The sequence below is a fragment of the Syzygium oleosum genome, unplaced genomic scaffold, assembly GCF_021117445.2.
Source record: "Syzygium oleosum isolate NSW1041296 unplaced genomic scaffold, Sole_v2.1 Sole_v2.30, whole genome shotgun sequence".
Lineage (NCBI taxonomy): Eukaryota > Viridiplantae > Streptophyta > Magnoliopsida > Myrtales > Myrtaceae > Syzygium > Syzygium oleosum.
This window is the reverse complement of record NW_026607514.1, coordinates 1,938,000-1,958,192: the sequence shown is the minus strand read 5'-3', so window position 1 is coordinate 1,958,192 and position 20,193 is coordinate 1,938,000. Positions and strand designations below refer to the sequence as shown.

Genomic DNA, 20,193 nt, shown 5'->3' with positions numbered 1-20,193 from the left:
TTTGTTGTGTGTGTTCTTTTCCTTTACATGCGTTGATTTTGCGAATCACTATTTTCTAGATGTTGTTCCTTGAATCTCCGTCCAACGTGTTTTATAATATCCTCGACCTTTCAACGCTCCAAGAACGGCTTCACACCGACGCCAACGCACACCGTCAAGCAAGTTAGACTGATCGAGCGCTGCTCTATATTTTCGCCCCTCCAAAAGAAAGAAAGAACGAAAGATAAGAGTCCAGGTTCAGAGAGTCTTCAGACCCAACAATGGCAGAAGCATTGACAGAAGATCAAGTCGCCGATTTCCATGAAGCTTTCTGTCTCATTGATAAGGATTCTGATGGTACTAATTCGTTTCGGTTCTTTGTTTTTCTAGATATTTTGGAGTATCCATGTTCTGATTTTCGGACGATTGATGTTTTGCAACTTTTGGTTCAGTGGAATTAGCAATTTTTTGTTACTAATGACGGAGACAAAAGATGATGATCAGTAGTAGTAGGTGTGTTTGATGCTATTGAGTTGCAGAAAATCTGAATCTATTGTTCCTCCTACCATCTTATGTTGCTCTTTTCTTTGGTCAAAACCGTCCTGTTGTTGGAAATGGAAAAACTTTTCTTGCCTGTCATGGGATTTTGATGGACAGGATGGTCTAAATACGGGTTCGCATGAGCCAGGCTCGTGAAATGATTGCGCACTATGTCATGACAGAGTGACACTAAGGATGAAAGTCGCGGCTCAGTGAGATTCTGAATGTGCTGTCTCACTCTCTGTTAATAACAAATGTTTCATCCTTGACAGGCATGATCACAATGGAGGAGCTCGCCACGGTGATCCAATCGCTTGACCAGCACCCCTCGAAAGAAGAAGTCCAAGAAATGATCAGCGAAGTGGATTTGGTCGGGAACGGTACAATAGGCTTTGCAGACTTCTTGAACATCATGGGGAGGAAGATGAAGGTGAGTTGAAGAAGGCTTCTGTGGTTGATTCCGACGAGTCATTCTTATATCTTCCGTGTAGTTTTTGAAAGCGAAAAGAAGGGGAAAATATTAGAGGATCATCTACTATACTTTGCAGGAAAATGTTGCGGAAGAGCTAAGAGAAGCATTCAAAGTGTTTGACAGAGATCAAGACGGATATATATCTGCCATTGAGGTAAACTATTCACTAATTTGAAGGCATGGCTATCTATGCATGTGGACTTTGCTCAACTGAGTTCAAGCGATCAGTGCACCGAATAAATAGTATGAGAAAGCGCAAACTTTACGAGTTTGACGCTTAAAATTGAACCGATTAACTTCGGTCCCTGCATCAGGAAATGCAGCTTAAAAAGCTACAAAAAGTGTTACAGACCACTAACTTCGACCAGAGAATTATGTTTTCACTTAGAACTACTTCTGGTTTGTCTTCCCCCTTGACAATTACATGCTTTTTAATGTCTCACTTTGGCTCATGTTGAAGGTTAGACTGCTTTAGTGTGCAAATCTACTCACTTTAAGCGTATAATCTATTCAATGACATGCATTTTTCTTGTGTTCAGCTGCGAAATGTGATGATGAATTTGGGCGAACGGCTGACAAATGAAGAGGCAGAGCAGATGATAAGAGAAGCCGATTTGGACGGCGATGGTCTCGTCAGCTACGAGGAATTCGTGAGGATGATGATGATATTCTGAAGTTTCCTGATTACGCTCGGAAACATATAGTTGGCAGCAAATGGGATCGACAATTTATGTAGATCAGTTGCTTTCATCGTGAACCATGTTCATTTCTGTGAAAAATGTTGTCGTTATTACATACACGTCCATTAACGAAATGAACCCCGAATATTGATATTTGCGAGGGCCAACTTGATCCTCTTCCATAGCTATCTCGATTTTGATACTTCTTTTTAGTTAGTTCCTCGCCGCTTCATTAATTTAGATAGATTCGCTTTATATTCATTTCTTTGCGACCTAGGACCTATTAAATAGTATGAACATCGTGATGATATTGAACAAGAAAAAAAATGACAAAGGTCGTTTTATCAAAACTTCAATTCTAAAATCCCTTCTCTCCCTCTTTGCACTTTGAAACGCGCTCTTATTATAGAGGGAAAGGCTCTTTCACATCTTCTTAACCCATCTTCTTAACCCGAAATGGCCGGAGAGATGAAATGTTCATTTTTTTTTTGTCTTAAGGTACTCTCTTCCAACAAAAATGGGCATGTCCTAGACCTCATCATATTATAAAGAATGAAATGAGTACCATACAGAAAAGAAAAGGCAAAAGGACACTATAAGTGCCATAACTTGTGTACGGAGATCACTTTGGTGCTATAACTTTTTTTCGGATCACTTTGGTGCCAAGTCGGAGGAAAAACGATCACTTAAGTGTCATAAGTTTTTTTTTGATCACTTCAGTGCTAAAATTTTTGAAAAACGATCACTTAAGTGCTAAATTTTTTTAAAAACGATCATTTAAGTGCTAAAATTTTTGAAAAACGATCATTTAAGTGCCAATCTTCGGCGAGCTTCTGGCGAGTCACGTCAGCTTCAGAAATTAATAAAAAAAATGCCACGTCGGATTTCCGGCGAAAAATTGTGTACGGCACCGGAGTTGGCACTTAAGTGATCGTTTTTCAAAAATCTTAGCACTTAAGTGATCGTTTTTCAAAAATTTTAGCACTAAAGTGATCCAAAAAAAACTTATGGCACCAAAGTGAGCGCCGTACACAAGTTATGGCACTTGTAGTGTTCTTTTGCCGAAAAGAAAATGATCTATCCAGTGCCCGTTTGACTTTGGAGTGTCAGACACGCGCGACTCACGAGTCCAAAACACCTTTCGGATGAAAATTCCACATTGGCTGGTTGACAATAGTCAAAAGAGAAGAGTCAACTTTGCCTACCCATTTTCATCAGCGTTGACCTTAGGATGGGGGCTCACAAATCACCGAAGATAACATTTTGCGTTCACTTCTGGAAAAAGGGTATCGTTTAATTTTAAATAATTTCTTTCTTTTGTGAGGCAAATGGGAACATCTTAAAGAAAAAATAAGAGAAAATTGGGGACCAACGAAGCATGAAAAGGTTGAAAATGAGGGAAAAACGACAGAGGAAATTTCCACAAGTTTGGGTGCCAAGGAACATGTTTTTGGACCGTTGAACCAAGAGAAGGTTCGATTGAGTTTTAGTTGAGTGTTGAGAGACTCGTGATTTTAATAGGTTGCTTTGCTTGAGCTTCTAAAATGGCTTCGTAAACTAATTTTGATGCAAGAAGTGAGGAGAATTTTAAATATATTAATCTATTGACTTATCACTCTATATTACAATGCGATTTCGAAAGCCTTTTTTCAATGTTGAACTTTCGTCCATAAATTCCGTGAACATTCATACTTCCTCTCAGGCGAATTATGAACACTATATTTCATTATTCCCTAAAATCCCAATTTTAGGTCCATTTTCGATTCCGCCTTGGACTTTTTTTGTCTAAAAAAAGAATTACTAACTTTAACTCTAGTCCCAAATTAGCCCTGGACTTTTTCTATCTAAAAAGAAATTACCAACTTTCAATCTAGTCTCAAATCTGCCCCGGTTAAACTTCCACTCAAAAATCACCATTAATTATTTGACGTGGCATTTCCATATCGGTAACAAATCCACGTCAGTAAGGTGAGGTGGAAGATAATGTTATAATATCACTAATGTGATCCCACATTTACTTTATTATTCCCATATTCAATTTATTTCATTAACGTTTTAGAAAACACACCATCATGTTCGAGAGGGCATTGGCTAGAGATATCATTCTTCAACGCTTGATAGCGCTTGACAATTCAGGTTTTCAATCGAACTCATCAATGGCCGGAGGTTAGTAAAGAATTTTCACGTTTCCGCATTAGGTCTTAATTATGCATGAATTTTGTTCGTCCATGTATAATTGGGTCTTCCGTCCTTTAGAATTTTCTAACACTTGGTATCAGAGCAATACAAAGCTCTGCCTTGATGTTTTGCGTTGGGATTTCGATTGAATGAAAATCGTTGTAAATTTTGGCTGAAGGAGAATTGCCGATTCTGGTCAAATTCGGGTGACCCACCACCTGAGTTCGGACTAGTATGGTTGCACCGCCATGGGCAACAAAAGTCCTAAGAGAATTCGGCATTTGGGTGATCGCCAGAGACGAATTGAGCGGCGGAAGTCGTGGTGGTTAGGGTTTGCGTTTTGGAGGAATTACGCTTGATTCGGGGCAATTTCTTGGTCATTTTCACTGATTCTTGGATCCATGTGGTCACGAAGGCGTGGTATCGAAAACTCACCATTTATTTTGGTATAAGGTGGGCTATTGGAGGAGAATCTAGTGGCGGAAGACGCGGCGGAGACGAAAAAGGGCAAACTGGCACGAAGGAGGTAGTAGGCGCGTGCTGTCCACGCGCTAGCGCTAGTCCTCAGGTACATGCGCCGCACACGCCCGCGTAAAGGATTGGGCACGTGGCATGCATTTGCCTGTAAGGATCCTATCCATGAAATTACGATTATGCCCTTTTTGTTTAATTTACAGTTTTGCCCCTCTCTGCATTAAAATTCCTGTTTTGCCCTTTTGGCAGCTGGATTTTACTGTTCTGCCCTTGTCTGCATGATTTTACAGTTTTGCCCCTTGGTGCTTTTAGTTAACTGTTTTGGCCTTGGGTACATTAATTTATAGTTGTGCCCTTACATGCAATTTTGTGATATTTTATGCATGTAATTAAATGTCTAGTGATCCTTACATAATTTTATTTAATTAGAGATGCTGTGGCATCTCTAATTATCTTAAATTATATATTAAGAGCCTCTAGATCACATTTGGAGGTTGATATTGATTGTAATTAATCACATTAATATGATGAATTTTATCCCACTGGAATTTTCATTTTATTAATATGATTAATTAGGATGAAATATCATATTATTTTTCTTAATTTACCCACATGGATTAAGAAAAGGAATATAATATGATAGTTTATTCATAAAGTAATTATGAATCTATTTAAATTAAAAACTTTGCCCACAGGTAGTTTTTATATTATGTGATTCATATTTTGTGACATGCTTTATAGTGCTAAAGCATGATATATGTTTGATATGCTTCAAATATTGTGACCTAAGCATGTATGTTTGATATGTAATTTTACAACCTGTGAATTTATCTGAATTTAAGAATGATGCTCCCGTGTTGAATAGTGAAAACTATTAAGTTTGGAAGGAGTCAATCCTTTTTCAATTGGGGTGCATGGACATTGACTATGCTATAAGAAAAGATGAACCACCTGCTCCTTCTGATACGAGCACTGCAACTGAGATAACCCTTTATGAACAATGGGAGCGGTCCAACTGCCTTAGGGTGATGTTCATAAAGACTAAAATATCTCATAGAATTCGTGGTTCGTTCGCTCAGCATAACAATGCTAAGGCTTTGTTGGAGGCCATTGGTGCGCACTTTGAGACTTCAAGAAAAGGCGCATGCCATGGCCCTAATTATGAATTTTTCATCTCTAAAGCTCACTAGTATTAGAGATGTGCGTGAGCACATCATGAAGACGAGGGACTTTGTGGCTCAGCAAAAAAATCTTGAGGTTGAGATATCTAAGTCTTTTCTTGTGTATTATATTCTGAACACTCTTCCACAACAGTATGCACCTTTCAAGATCTCTTATATCATACATAAGAGTAAATGGTCAATTAATGAACTCATGACCATGTGTATTCAAGAGGAAGAAAGGCTGCTTATGGAATCAGAAGAGAGTGTTAATTTGGCAACACATGAAAAGCATAAGGAGCGAGGCAAGCAAAAGGGAAAAGGTAAAATACCTTCCCAAGATGACATTAAGAAGGAATCCAAATACTTCTTCCGTAAAAGGAAGGGGCATATGAGGAATTGTGTCAGATTTAAGGCTTGACTCAAGAAGAAAAGTAATCCAACCTCTATTGGGATATGAATCTAATATGGCTAATGTAAATCACAATACTTGGTGGATTGATTCTGGATTGACAATCCACATTTTGAATTCCTTGTAGGGTTTTGAAAACCACCAGAAACCAGTGGGAGTGAACAATGCATCTATTCGGGAAACAAGATGCGTTCGCATGTGGAATCTATTGGGACATGCAGATTAGTTCTCAATAATGGTTTTGTTTTGAATTTGGAAAGGACCTTTTATATTCCTATTTTTTCTGGAAAACTAATTTCAGTTTCAAGACTTGTACCATTAGGTTACTGTTGACACCTGATTTTTAGCATATTTTTCAAATTTTTCTAAAAAATCACAAAATTAGGATTAGGAACCTTGGCCAAGCTTAGGAACCTATTTCTAAACCAAAAATAATTTTTTTTAGAATTTTTCTGAATTTTTCCTTAATTTCTTTAAGCAAAAAATAAGAGAGAAAATCAAGAAAAATAGCAAATGGAATCCAAAAATTCCATAAAAATAGTCATTAGTCTTTTTTTAAATCTAATTTCATCACTACAGCATCAATTTTATAAAATTTCAATTGGGAATATGTTTTTCCCAAAATTGGGTAAAATCAAGCCCAAATTGAACCAAAAATTCAATTGAACCATTTCTAGTCATTTCTAGGCCATAGTGTTTTCACAGAAAATGATTCTGGGACCTTGAATTGCATATTGGTCTCTCCAATTTCATGATTTAACATAAAAATTGAAAAATCCCAAAAATCAATTGAAAATTAGGGATTTTAAGCCTAAATTGGGAATCTTGGTCAATTTGAAATTTTTGAACCAAGAGAGCATCATTCCTAGAGTTAATCAGGCATGGGTAATTCAATTTTGGCATCAAATTTTCCCAATCAGGTCATTTGGATATTGAATTAAACAAAAACCCCAATTAACCTAAGTTCAAATTTGGGAATTTTGGGTTTAATTGTACTAAAAAATAGGAAAAACCCCATATTTGGATGTAAAATGTGTCAATGAATTCAATTTTGGGGTTAAATTTGAAAAAAATTGGGTCAAAATGAGGTCTAATTTGCAAAATTAGACCAACCCGGGTCTGCCGGGTTGACTAGATCGACCCGACCTGACCTGGGTCGGCTTTCTCCTTCGCCCGACTGGGCAGTATGTGGGAAAGAAGAGAAAGATTTGCCCCCCGACCCGTGACTTTACCAACTTACCCCAGCCATATCAACACGTGTTAAACCACACTAACAGTTGGAGAATTTCCATCTGGCATGGCTGATCGGTTACAACCGATTTAGAAGTTAGTGGAAACGATTTTTGGGCGGAAAATCGGCTAGAAAAGAGAGAAGAAACATTATCTTGCGTAGAGGAGGTGTTCAACGATATTCCAGAGAGAGAGAGAGAGAGAGAGAGAGAGAGAGAGAGAGAGAGAGAGAGAGAGAGAGAGAGAGAGAGAGAGAGAGAGAGAGAGAAAGACAGATTTCTAGTGAGAGAGGGAGTTGAGGCTCCCAAGACCAAGCGATCGGTGCTTTTCCGGCTAGAAAAGCACCGGTGAATCGGCCTAGACGGTGAGCCTCCTCACCTGAGACGGTCGGTGCAAGGCTGGTCGCAGGCGCCTAAAAATCAAGCTCGGCCAGCGTGTCCAGATGTTCTCCGACGAAGCCGAGGCCACCAGCTTGGAGTTCATGTACTAAGGAAAAGTTCAACAGTTGCCACTTGCCTCGGAAACTTCATTTGATCTTTCGACGAAGCAGGTAAAGTATCATTCTTGTCACTGTTTTGGCAAAATTCCAGAATTGAGTTTTATCTTAATCATGTTTAATCGTGCAATGTTTTCTACGATTTTGAGTTTCTGGATGTTTAAAACATGTTTTTGAGCATGTTCCTCTTTGTTTGATTGCAAAACTTGGACTGAATGTGCATTAAACGAGTCGGCCTCCATTGCTAGACCTCATTGGAGCTTCTAGACCCTGCCGGAGCGTTTCCGACAGCCTACAGCCGATCAAGTTAGTGTCTCCGATTCTCTGTGAATGTCTTGAATGATGTATGAACGCTAGAAACCGACTCAGACGTCTTGTATGTTGATCTGAATGTTAGGTGAGCATGTTAAGATAGTTGTGGTTTAGCCTTTTTAGATTTGATTTTCGCCACTCGGCGAAGGTCCGGTGGCGAATCGGTGAGCTGATGTTAATAGAGGATGATTGTCACGCCCCGATCCCCACTAGCACGCAACATCCCGCCACGGTCGGTAAGAATGCGACATCCCAGGACTTGTCGCCGAACCAAACAACGAACTGAAGAGCAACACACGCGGAAGCAATTCGAACTCTCCATACAACAAACAATTAAACGGGGTAGTAAAGAGACAATGGAATCACATCAACAAAACACTTTTATAGACGAAGCATTACTTACAAATTCACATCATACAAGCCTTACTAGAGGCTGTCACTACAAACCCCGCACAATAAAAAAGGGTCAGGTGGTCGGGTTAGCCTAATTTCACTACTCAAAAGGTGTATCCATCGGACGGGAGTACTAAGCTTATCAATCACCCCTATGATGGCCAGGCGGCGTCTCCGGATCGGACTCAAAGAACTCTGGCGAGCCAGGATCAGCCATGTCGTCGGACGGCTTAGGCTCGGACTCTCCAAGCGGCAGCTCGGGCTCAGACTCCATCGGCTCCGACTCGGGCTCTGAATCCTCAAGGCTGGTGTCTGAGCTAGTGACGACACCGTTTGGTGGCATGATCTCCATGGGGTCCCATCCCTCTACTCCGTCGTCCAGGGGACCATCAAACCCACGCAGTGGTCCAAACAAGGTATTTCCCTCCCAGTAAAACCACGCTAAAAAGGTATGAGGTTTCTAAGCGGCTACACCGTCGTCTATCCATACGGTGCTCACATGTCTAATATACACCCTATCCTCCCCTACTGGGTACTCCGTCAACATATGGTCCATGTCCATAAGGACCCCAAAATATTGCGGAGGGCTGTTGAGGTCCATGGTCAGGGGTCTAAAAGGTTTGGGTAAACGACAATGAGAATAATCTCAATAAGTCACTACCTAAGCCTAGTTTAGGTTAACATGTACCACATGTCAGTTTAGAGTGTGAAATGTTATCACTCAATGTGCCACAACAATCACAGGCGTCCTTACCTCGCCTTAGCACACAAACAAGCCTTGCACGTTAGTAAATAGCTACAACATGGCAACCATTCATCGTACATAACAACCCGAATCGGGGCAAGCACATGCATAGCACACTTAATAATTCGGACATGCCCAACAACAATCTCAACGTGGCATACCACAATGCATATCACAATCACAAGGTCCAGATTATTAGTGGCCCCTCGGGCTCCTCGAACCCGCATAAAACGCATCAGGCTATAGGGCTTCCGGCGTAACCGGGCATCTTTCAGTTAAGTCGGCGATGGCATTGTCCTGCGTCACACACATCAAGACGGCATTCCATGAGGAGCATCGATCCGACCTCCACCGCGATTGGCATCCGGGCCTCTAGGGCATCCAATAAATCGGTCATCGTCTCGCGTAAAACGCATCAATACGGGTTACAACCCTGCGTAAAAACGCCTCAGGGTATTGTGTGAGCATACGGGCATTCAACACTCAAATCAATTTCTCATCTTTCGATTAGCCAATTGCCACACAATTTATGTTCAACTCACATCCAGCCACACCCCTCACGTGCAACAACAAAGTCGAAAAGCTCCCGAGAAAGAGAAACCAATTTGCACAGAATCGGTCTAAAAATAGGCAATTGCGCAGTAACCGAAATCCTTTCGAAATAAATAGTAATTCAACTCCAAAAATTCTGAATTTTGGATATGTCACTAGAAACATCTTGATAAACATTTTTCATGAGGACACGAAATCCAATTCTGGTTACAAACAGCTCTTTTTGTCACCCAAATTTAGATCGAAATTAGTCTGCCAGGACAGACCATTCGGCTTTCAAAATCCATTTCAATCAGTACCCACATATTCTCGGAAAACCTTGAAATTTTTATATGTCATAGAAACAAGTGTGGTTGGCAACTTTCATGAAGAAAGTTTGTTGAAAAGAGGTCTAGAAAATTCTATAAAAAATTCAGAAGGACACATCGATCGGGTGAATAGTAAATCCGGCAGAGTTGTGACGGTTCGAAAATGGACTTCCGAATACCCCAAAACGGTCTCCAAAAATTTCAGATTTAATATATGATATACTTCAAGGTGTTAGGGACAATTTTTATGAGGAAGACCTCCTCAAATTATGCCCATACTGATCTCAACAAAAATAACAAAACAACAAGGCACCTCAGCAATCAATCCAAGAACCAATCCAGCAACAACCAATCATCAACCAAGCACAACTAGTCATCAAATCAACTCTAATCAACCCCTAATTAGCCCCTACACATGCCATTTATAACTCATTGTCCTAATCAAGGCTTAGGAAGTACTTACTAGGAGTCCTAAGCTTAAGACAAGCAAGATCAGCCAAGTAAAGCCAAGTCCAGTAGCTACTGTTCTGGCGGCCGGACGGAAAGAACGGCGGCGGCTCCGATCACGGCGGTTCATAGCTGAGGCGAGCACAAGTTGGTGGTCACGGTGAGGGGTGGTTTTGGCTTTGGTGGTGGCTGGTGAGGACCGAAAATGGTGAGGAAGGAGAGGGAAAGAGAGAGGTGTGGCGGTGAGCAGCAAGATCGACGGCCGACGACTGTTCCGGCGGCTTCACGGCAGCTGGCGGTGGCTGAGATGGGCTGAGTAGATTGACAAGGTGAAGGTGAGGGAGCTGGATCGGCCGAGAGAGAGAGAGAGAGAGAGAGAGAGAGAGAGAGAGAGAGAGAGAGAGAGAGAGAACTTGATCTACTAACCCCACTCACACAAAACCCCATCATCGACCTCACTCACAAATCCAATGGTCCACAATCTATTCCCTCCTCTAAACCAAGATCCAAGGGTCCACATAATTCTTCTCATTAATTTCCCAAAATTCCTAAATGGCAAATAAAGTTAAAAGACAAGATGAAGAGGGGCATAAGGGTCCATAATTTTCGGCCAAGGAGGGAAAGTGCCAAAGTTCAAATTGCCCTTCAACCTTTCAAATGAATTCAAATATCCTTAGGGGTAAAATGGTCTTTTTCCATACTCGGTGCAAATTACACTTTTCTAACAATTCTGAGCGATCTAATAGTTAGCCACGCTTACTGAGACGACGTCCGATAAATTTTTGTGAAATCTCGAACGTTCGATACCCCATTTCGGATTCTAATTCATGGCTAAACCAATCAATCGCAACTTTAGTGTATCTCAAACTAACGGACGACTTTTAGGAGTTACGCGTATCGACTCGTGGCCGATTCGATGTCGAGCCACATCTAAGCTTACTCGAGCCATGGCGACCTCGGTTGTCATGTAATTGTGAGGGTCAATCACTAGTTCCAATTGGCGCGATCGTTCGGATTAGGTTTAGGATCGTTCGAAATTCATACAATGGTCAAGCGGAATCATCCGCGATCCAATTGTATAACATTTACGAATTGTCCCATAGGCATCCTTGGATCGGTCTATAATGGCACAAAATATCTCCTCGTCAATCCTTATGGTCGAAGTGTCGATCCCCGGCCAAGTTCTTAGGTCTACGTACTTAATTCCTAACTAGCCATTCCCTAATGGGTCTTCTTAAAAGTGATCAATTCCGAGTAAGATTTAACTAAAGTGCATCGAAGATATAATCATTTCATAAATCCCGAAAATGGGTCGAATTTCAGAATGTCACAATGATGTAGGCTCGGTGTAGAACCCAAAACCATGTCTTGGAACACATTGGAAGGTCGCCGGATATCAATCCGAAGTTGCGGCCTCGAAAACAATTAAGCTTGGATCATGCCCACCACATGCTCGGCGAAATGCCGCAATGAACAGGGGGCCAAATGGCGTCGTTTCGGCGCTATGCTTGCCGGCGCAATGGCCGGTTCGGTTGACCGGATTGGTTTGAACCGGTCAGCCCGGTTCAATCCCCTCAGTGAGAAAAATTTTAAAAAAATAAAAAATATAAAAATCAATAAAAAATACATGGATGATTTTTCCGTTTTTGGCTCAGCATTTGATTCTTGTTTAAATAGTTTGGCTTTGGTCTTACAAAAATGTGAGGAGACTAACCTTGTTTTGAATTGGGAGAAGTGTCATTTTATGATACAGGAAGAAATAGAGCTCGGGCATAAGATCTCTGGAAATGGAATAGAAATCGATCGAGCCAAAGTGGAGGTCATTGAAAAATTACCACCACCAACATCTATAAGACTTGTCTGGGCATGCAGGATTCTATAGGCGATTTATAAAAGATTTTTCCAAAAATTGCTAAACCCCTTTGTCGCGCCGTGCTTTTTTAGGACTTTCGGGATTTGTGCGCTAAGGAGGTATTTCCGTGTAAGGGTCTCTCCCAGACCATACCTCACGTGACATCGGATGGTATTTTCCTATTTAGTCTAAGTTTTCGATTTTGGAGTCGCCACTAGTCATTATTGGTAAGTTGACTAGAAACCTAATCGGGGTATGAGAGAAATACCATGATCTTACGAACTAGAGATTTTGAGTACGAGGACTTGGTTACGCTAATGATCCCGAATCGAGATCCCTAACGCCCTTTCGGTACCTAAGAACAATACGATGTCTAACGTGTCACACAAGCTTCTGAGGCCTATCTACTAATCCTATTCATTCTAATTGCAGGGAAATCAATCAAGAATTAAATGCGTAATCAATGTCAATCAAACCAAGCAATCCTAAATTGTCTCTAAAAATGAAATCTAACCAAAACATCCAAACCCTAATGAAGCCCTAAAGGCTTGTTCATTTCATGATTTGTGTCTTTTTAGGATTTTAGGGTTTTTTTAGGGGTTATAACCCCTGAATTTGAGATTTTCTAAAAAATGCCACTTGGGCACTTAAAAAAATTCTACAGTGTTTTTAAACCATTTTGAATTTTTTTTTTGGAAATTGAATTTCTGAGAATTTCATTAGCCGAGAATTGATTTTTATGATTTTCTGAAATTTTTTTTTATGGATTTTCGAATTTTCGAATTTTTTTTTATAGATTTTCTGAATTTCTGAATTTTTTTGTATTTTTCTGATTTTTTGTATTTTGTATTTTTATGAATTTTCTAATTTTTTATTGATTTTTTATTTTCTAGATTTTTTTTTTAATATTTTGAATTTTCCCGCCGGAAAAAGAACAAAATCGGCTCAGTTCAACCCGGTTCGGTTTGGCTGAACCGGGCCTCGCCGGCGCCGGTCGCCGGTTGTCTTCTCCGGCGAGAAACAACGCCAAAACGACGCCGTTTCTGGCGATTTTCTCTTCGGCATTTCACCGAGCACCTAGTGTGCATATTTTCTTATTTTGAGTTCTCGAGGCCGTGGTTTTGAGCCTTCCTCCAATGATCTTCCGGTGACTATTTCGCCATTTCTTTTGATCCACCATCAAGTTCATATGACCAGCTATCGTCCTTGTCCCATAGATTCGCCGTCGAACCATCGCCGGCCGGCGAAAAGCCGGTCGGTAAAACCTAACTTGCAACTATTCTATATTAACTGACCAAATCTTCAAATCACAATATAGAACGCCCTAGCCATCTAACTCGAATGTAATCACTAACAAAACATCAAGCAAAGATCAAAGAAGACTAACTTGAGTGGCCTAAGGCCACGGCGACATTCTGGTGAGGACTCTTGAACTCCGGCGAGGTGATTTAATGGGCAACCGAGACATTTTATGCATGTTTTCCAATAAAAAATGCAATCAAACAAAGTAAAACACGATTAGAACACGTTTTAGGCACCTAATATAGTAAAATCATAGAGAAACATGCATGAACAAACCGAAACATTATTTTGGAATTCTGGAAAAACGTGATCATGAGCGATGTTTACCTTCTTCGTTCGATGATCAGGAGGAATTGCTTAATTGATCCGCGCCTATGGAATCGTTCCTTGATACTTGAGCTTCAACCCGGTGGTCTTGGATTTGTAGAATGAGCTGTAGATGCTCCGGACAGTCGCGATTTTCAGAGCTTCACGATCAGACTTTTGTTGGTCACCCGAGGAGGAGATCTCCTTGAATGATCGATTTGCCAGCGCCGTTCAATCGGCCGGCGCCGATCACTCGATCCAGGGATTTCTACTCCTCTCTCTCTTTCTAAACTTTATACTATTTCTCACTCTCTCTCTCTTCTCTCTCTCTGTGGCATTTCGTCGAGCACCTCCCTCATCACGTTCAGTTTTTTCTCTCTTTTGTTGATCAATTTTTCCCGCCCAAAATCCGTTTCCACCGCCTTCCGATCGGTTGGAATGACTTTCTGGCGCTCTCCAGCTGGCCAACTCAATTAAAACGTGTTAATTTGATCGGAGAAGGTCGGCAAAGTCGCGGGTCTGAGAAGATATTTTCTGGGTTCATCACGTTTTGGGGCGAACCGGGTGAAGAAGAAGGCTGACCCGGGTCGGGTCGGGTTGACCCGGCCGACCCGGCAGTCCCGGTTTTGATTAAAAATTCAAATTGAGCCCAATTTCAACCGAATTTTCAAAATTAAATCCCAAAATTGAATTCCTCATAACATTCTAAACCCAAATATGTAATTTTCCCCAATTTTTATCATAATCATGTCCAAGATTTTTAGCTTTTTATATTCGGGTTATTGGGGTTTTGTTCAATTCGATGCCCTAATGACCTGATTAGGCAAATTTGGTGCCAAAATTGAATTACCCACATCAGATTAACCCTAGAAATGATGGTCTCATGGTTCGACAATTTCGAATTGGGCACGATTCCCAATTTGGGTTCAAAATTCCTAATTTTCAATTGAGTTTTGGGGATTTTTGATTTCTATGACAAATTGTGCAATTGGACCGACCATTATGTAATTCAAGGTCCCAGAATCATTTGTTGTGAAGACACTATGACTTAAAAATGACTAGAAAAGATCTAATTGCATTTTTTGTTCAATTCAGGTTTGATTTTGCCCAATTTTGGAAAAACCACATTCCCGATTGAGATTTTTCAAAATTGATGATGTACTAATGAAATTGGATTTAAAAGAAGACTAATGACTATTTTTTATGAAATTTTCTGATTGCATTTGCTATTTTCCTTGATTTTCTTATTCATTTTGACTAAAAGAAATTAAATAAAAATTCAGGAAAATGCTAAAAAAAATCATTTTTGGATTAGAAATAAGTTTCTAGGCTTGGCCAAGATTTCTAATCCTAATTTTGAGATTTTTGAAAATATGAAAAAAAATGAGCTAAAATTCAAGTATCAACACCCTTTCTAATATTTTGGTAAAAGATGCACCATTCAATTTTTCTGATGAATGCGTGCAAGCTCTTAACACTTTAAAGGAAAAGTTAATGTCAGCACCAATCATGGCAGCACCACAAAGGGACTTACCTTTTTAGCTTATGTACAATGCTAGCGATTTTGCAGCGGGAGCTGTTTTGGGACAAAGGAAGAATTGAAATTTTCAAACCATTTACTATGCGAGTTGAACCTTTTAGGTGCACCATCGAATTATTCAACAATAGAAAAGAAATTTTTGGTGGTAGTTTTTGCTTTTAATAAATTTCGTTCTTATTTAATTGGCTTAAAAGTTATAGTTTATTTTGACCATTCTACTCTTAAGTATATGCAAAACCCCATTTAATTTGGTGGATTCTATTGCTGCAAGAATTTGATTTGGAAATCGAAGATAAGAAGGGGACTGAAAATCTAGTTGAAGATCACTTGTCAAGAATTCCTAATTCAAAGAAAGAGGTAAGACCAATTATGGAAGAGTTCCTGATGAGAAATTTTTTTCCATCAAATCCATAAAAATTCCGAGGTACGCTGACTTTGTGAAGTATTTGGTAAGTAATATTCTTCCTCCTGAATTATCATATCAACATAAGAGCCTTTTAAAATTTATTTTTGGGAAGAGCCTTTGTTGTTTAAAGTATGTGCAGACCAGGTTATAAGGAGATGTGTTCCAAACGAAGAGAGGGCAAGCATTCTACATTATTGTCATGACAGAGAGGCAGGTGGTCATTTTGGTGCCACCAAAATTGCAGCTAATGTTTTATAATCTGGATTTTATTGGTCTACACTTTTTAAAGATGCATACTCCTATGTAATTCATGTGATCAGTGTCAGAGAACTGGAAATATTTCTAGGAAAGATGAGATACCTTTAAACGATATTATTGTGTGTAAATTTTTTGATGTTTGAGGTATTAATTTCATAGGACCATATACACCTTCTTATGGGAGTTTATACATTTTAGTGGCTGAGGAGTATGTGTCTAAGTGGGTAGAAGCTGTAGCATTGCCGACAAATGATGCTAAGGTTATGGTCAAATTCTTGAAGAGAAATATTTTTACTCGATTCGGCACTCCTAGGGCAATCATAAGTGATAGGGGAACACATTTTCGCAACAAACAGTTTGAAGCACTTTTGAGTATGTACGGTGTCACCCATAAGGTTGCAGCCCCTAATCATCTTCAGACTAGTGGTCAAGTAGAGGTTTTAAATAGGAAAATCAAGAGAATTTTAGAAAAAACAGTGAATGCCTAAATGAAAGATTGGTCAATCAAACTTGATGATACACTTTGGGCCTATAGGAAACATTCAAAATCCCAATTGGGATGTCTCCTTTTAGGCTAGTGTTTGGGAAGGCTTGTCATTTACCGGTGGAATTAGAGCATAGAGCATATTGGGCATTGAAATTTCTAAATTTTAATATACAGTCCGTAGGTGAAGGAAGATTGTTGCAACTGAATGAATTGGAGAAATTTGGCAATGAGGCCTATGAAAATGCTAAGATGTACAAGGAGCGTACCAAAGATGGCATGACAAGCACATATTCAAAAAAGAGTTCGAATTTGGCTAATAAGTTTTACTTTATAACTCTCGTCTTAAACTTTTTCCAGGAAAGTTACGGTCCTGATGGTCTGGTCCTTTCACAGCCACATGGGTATTCCCATACGGAATAATTGAAGTTGCACATGACACCGAATGCACATTTAAGGTGAATGGTTAACGTTTGAAGCCCTGCTTCGAAGGTGGTTACAACAAGCAGAAGACCACCATTGAACTTCATCATTCAGAATAGTGACATTTGAGATAGTTTGATTGAAAACTATAAAGCAAGCGCTTTTTGGGAGGCAACCCAAGCATTTTCATTATGTTTCTTCATTAATTTTTAAGTTCATTTAAAAAACAGGATAAATTTTTCTCTGTTTTATCCAAGTTAATTTTCTTTCTTGAGGGATCACTTTTTTGGAGTTTAGTCATCAAGGCCATCTATGGACACTTCCTACAACAAGGGGAGTTTTCTTATTCCCTTTTTTCTGTTTTTTTTTTTCGTATTGGGGACAATGTTTCATTCAAGTTTTGGGAGGAGGGGGGGGGGGGGAGACAAAATTTTTTGCTAAATATGAATTTTTTTTTTCATGATTGCATTCCTTGTTGTGAATTTTTGTGATTCATAGGAAAATTTAAATTTTATTCAAACTTGCGAATGATGTGTGAGTTAATTTTGATTATGATTATGTTGATTCACTTACTGAGCACTAAAAGTCCTTAATTTTTGAGTTGTGTATACATCTAGAGAACATTCATGTGAAATATGTGCTTTTCTTAGATCTCACCCAAATCTTAGAATTTGTTTGATTTTCTCTCGAGGCGAAATCCTAGGCTAAGATAATGATTTAGGCCATTTTTGGATCAATTGAGCCTTTCAAGCCAACCTTGTTTATTGATCTCTAGTCACCCTGTTGAGCCATAATTCTTATCCAATCTTTCCTTGATACCCAAATATTTTTAGCTTACCTTTTGCCAAATTATATCATTGTCCCACACCCCATGAACATGTTTATTTTTTAGGATAAAAATTTATTTGAGCATAATAGCAATTTGGGAGGAAGGGTGGAGCATGGAAATAATTTGATTGCTATGGTTGTTTGGAGTGTACGTTTAAAAAAAAGGAAAAAAAAGAAAAAAAAGAAATTGCTTGTATGGTTCCCTATCCAACTTTCAATTGAGTGAGCGTTTTGGATACTCAATGGGGTTTGAAATGTTCATGTTATATTAGGAGGGACTTAGGGATGAACTCCACCATAAAGCAATGAAAAAAAAAAAGAGAAAAAAAGGGAGAAAGAATGATGATGAGTGGTGGCAAAAAGCTTATCTTGAAGGAGTGAAATTGGGGATAGTGGCATGGGCTTTAATTAGATCCAAGAAATCAATGTGTTCATGGGTGATTTGAGCTTAAATTTACTGTTATCTCACCGTTAGCCCAGCCTTACATTACAAACTGAGGAAAGTCCTATTGATTTTTGGTTGGATGATTTGCTTACATTAGTGGAGAGAGGAATGAAAAAAAAAACCTATGAGATTTGGTCATACTTTTAGAGTTTTTGAGAGGCTGCATACCAATGTGAATTTATCCGGATTGCATATAATTCGATAATATGAGGACTCACACACACACTTAGATCACAGTTAGAATTGGCCTTAACTTGTGAATCGATTTCAATATTTGGAAGAAATATATGATTTTATTTGAATTGTGATTTCGAGCAATTATGGAAGGAAGTCATAGAGGGGGTTGTTAGCTTGAGTATGGGTTATATTTTGCTTTTGCTCAAGGACTAGCAGAATGTTAAGTTTGGGGGTTTGATAACTCTATAAAAAAAATTTATTTGACCTATTTTAGGCAACAAATAATTTTATATTTTTGAGAAAATATTTGGATTTCCTTATATTTACTCAAATTTTCCTTGTTTATGTAGTATAATGAGACATAGAGAAAATAAGGAAAAAATGGAAAAAAGAAGGAAAGGAAGATGCTACCCAGAGAACAGTTAGAAGGTGGATGCCGGATCGAGAATTCTGCGATTTATTCCCTAATTTTATGCGAAAAATTAGTAATTACCTTGTATTAGGAGTCTTGGATGTCATCTTATTGAGAGCATAGGGGATGGCTAGTTTTTTATTTATTTATTTTATTGTTGTCATTTTCATTGTTCTGGCTGTTTTTCAAGTATTTTGAAGAGAAGACAAAAAATGGTGATAAAATTCTTGTTCTCTGGTTCAAGATGTTGGGTTTAATTTATATTTTTGTTTCTTCTTCTATTATGTTTTATTTTTCTTTTGTTAAGGCTACGATGTAACCTAACTATGATAATATGAATTTTTTGCTTTTTATGTTCAACAAGTGATTTCATCCACATAAGTTATATATTATTGTGCTTAATGTCTTTAAGTGACTGGTCACCATTTGAATGATCTGATGTGCATGTTTGGGACTAAGAAGTGATAATATACAATCTGTCCTTACAATATATAACTATGAATTAATGTGGATAGATGTATACTATGTTATTTGTGTGGCTTTCAGTGATAAGGTGGTCCAAAAGATTCATGTAAACTAGGAATATTCACAGATTTTAATGCACTTATGTTTATTTAAATTTACATAAAGATATGGTGAATTGATAAACTGAGTAGGTTTGCACTATCACGTGTTTGGTATTATTCCAGTATGCATAATGATCTAAAATTCATATCTATTGATTTTGGTGCAATCAGATGCTCTAACATATTTATTTGATTGATTAACTGCCTTTAGTTTCGAATTTTGTTTTTAAGATTGTCAATTTTCACTTATTCTCATTTTTATTTTGATCTGTTAGATAAATTTTAGGATTAGTCCATTTTAATATTTAATTGGTTTATTAATCATCAATATCTGTGGGAGGATACTTTTTTCATCGTTATATTACTTGTTCAACAAGTTCATTGACACATTCATTTGCATTTAGAATTTTACGAACATTAATCAATTTGAGATTCTGGAGATTTGGTTGCCCATGCAATCAAATATTCCAATTTCCAAAAATAAAGCAGCTTCAAATATGGAAAGCAATCTGTCTTCAGGATGATTGTCAATCAATCAAGAAATCACGCGTGTTTAACATTTTCAAGGTAGATTTTCTTAAGATTGGTAATCAATTAACTTCTTTGATTTGAAATCCAAGTCAAATCACTAACTGTTATAAATATTCAAATAAAAATAGTCATGTGGTATTTTTATCCAAAGTACTAGAGCTTGTGATAAAGCTGTTGCACAAGTAACATAATCGCTCTATCATATCAACAGTTTCGGTTAATATTGGTTCCCGGTGATATCGGCTTCTGGTTATATAAGTTTCCTAGTGATAGCAGCTTTTGGTT

General features: G+C 38.6%; 1 protein-coding gene across 1 annotated transcript; it reads left to right on the top strand.

Moving 5' to 3' along the window:
• The first annotated feature begins 4 nt into the window (after positions 1-4).
• Positions 5-1,873, top strand: LOC115692763 (calmodulin-like protein 11). The gene is made up of 4 exons (XM_030619722.2): positions 5-336; positions 792-949; positions 1,068-1,145; positions 1,531-1,873. Exons 1-4 carry the CDS (start codon positions 261-263, stop codon positions 1,663-1,665), a joined length of 447 nt encoding a protein of 148 aa, XP_030475582.1. The 5' UTR covers positions 5-260; the 3' UTR covers positions 1,666-1,873.
• Positions 1,874-20,193: the final 18,320 nt, after the last annotated feature.

Coding starts and splice junctions, on each gene's coding strand:
- LOC115692763 (XM_030619722.2), top strand. CDS start 261: ATGGCAGAAGCATTGACAGAAGATCAAGTCGCCGATTTCCATGAAGCT. Junction 337..791: donor CATTGATAAGGATTCTGATG/GTACTAATTCGT, acceptor CATCCTTGACAG/GCATGATCACAATGGAGGAG. Junction 1,146..1,530: donor GATATATATCTGCCATTGAG/GTAAACTATTCA, acceptor TCTTGTGTTCAG/CTGCGAAATGTGATGATGAA.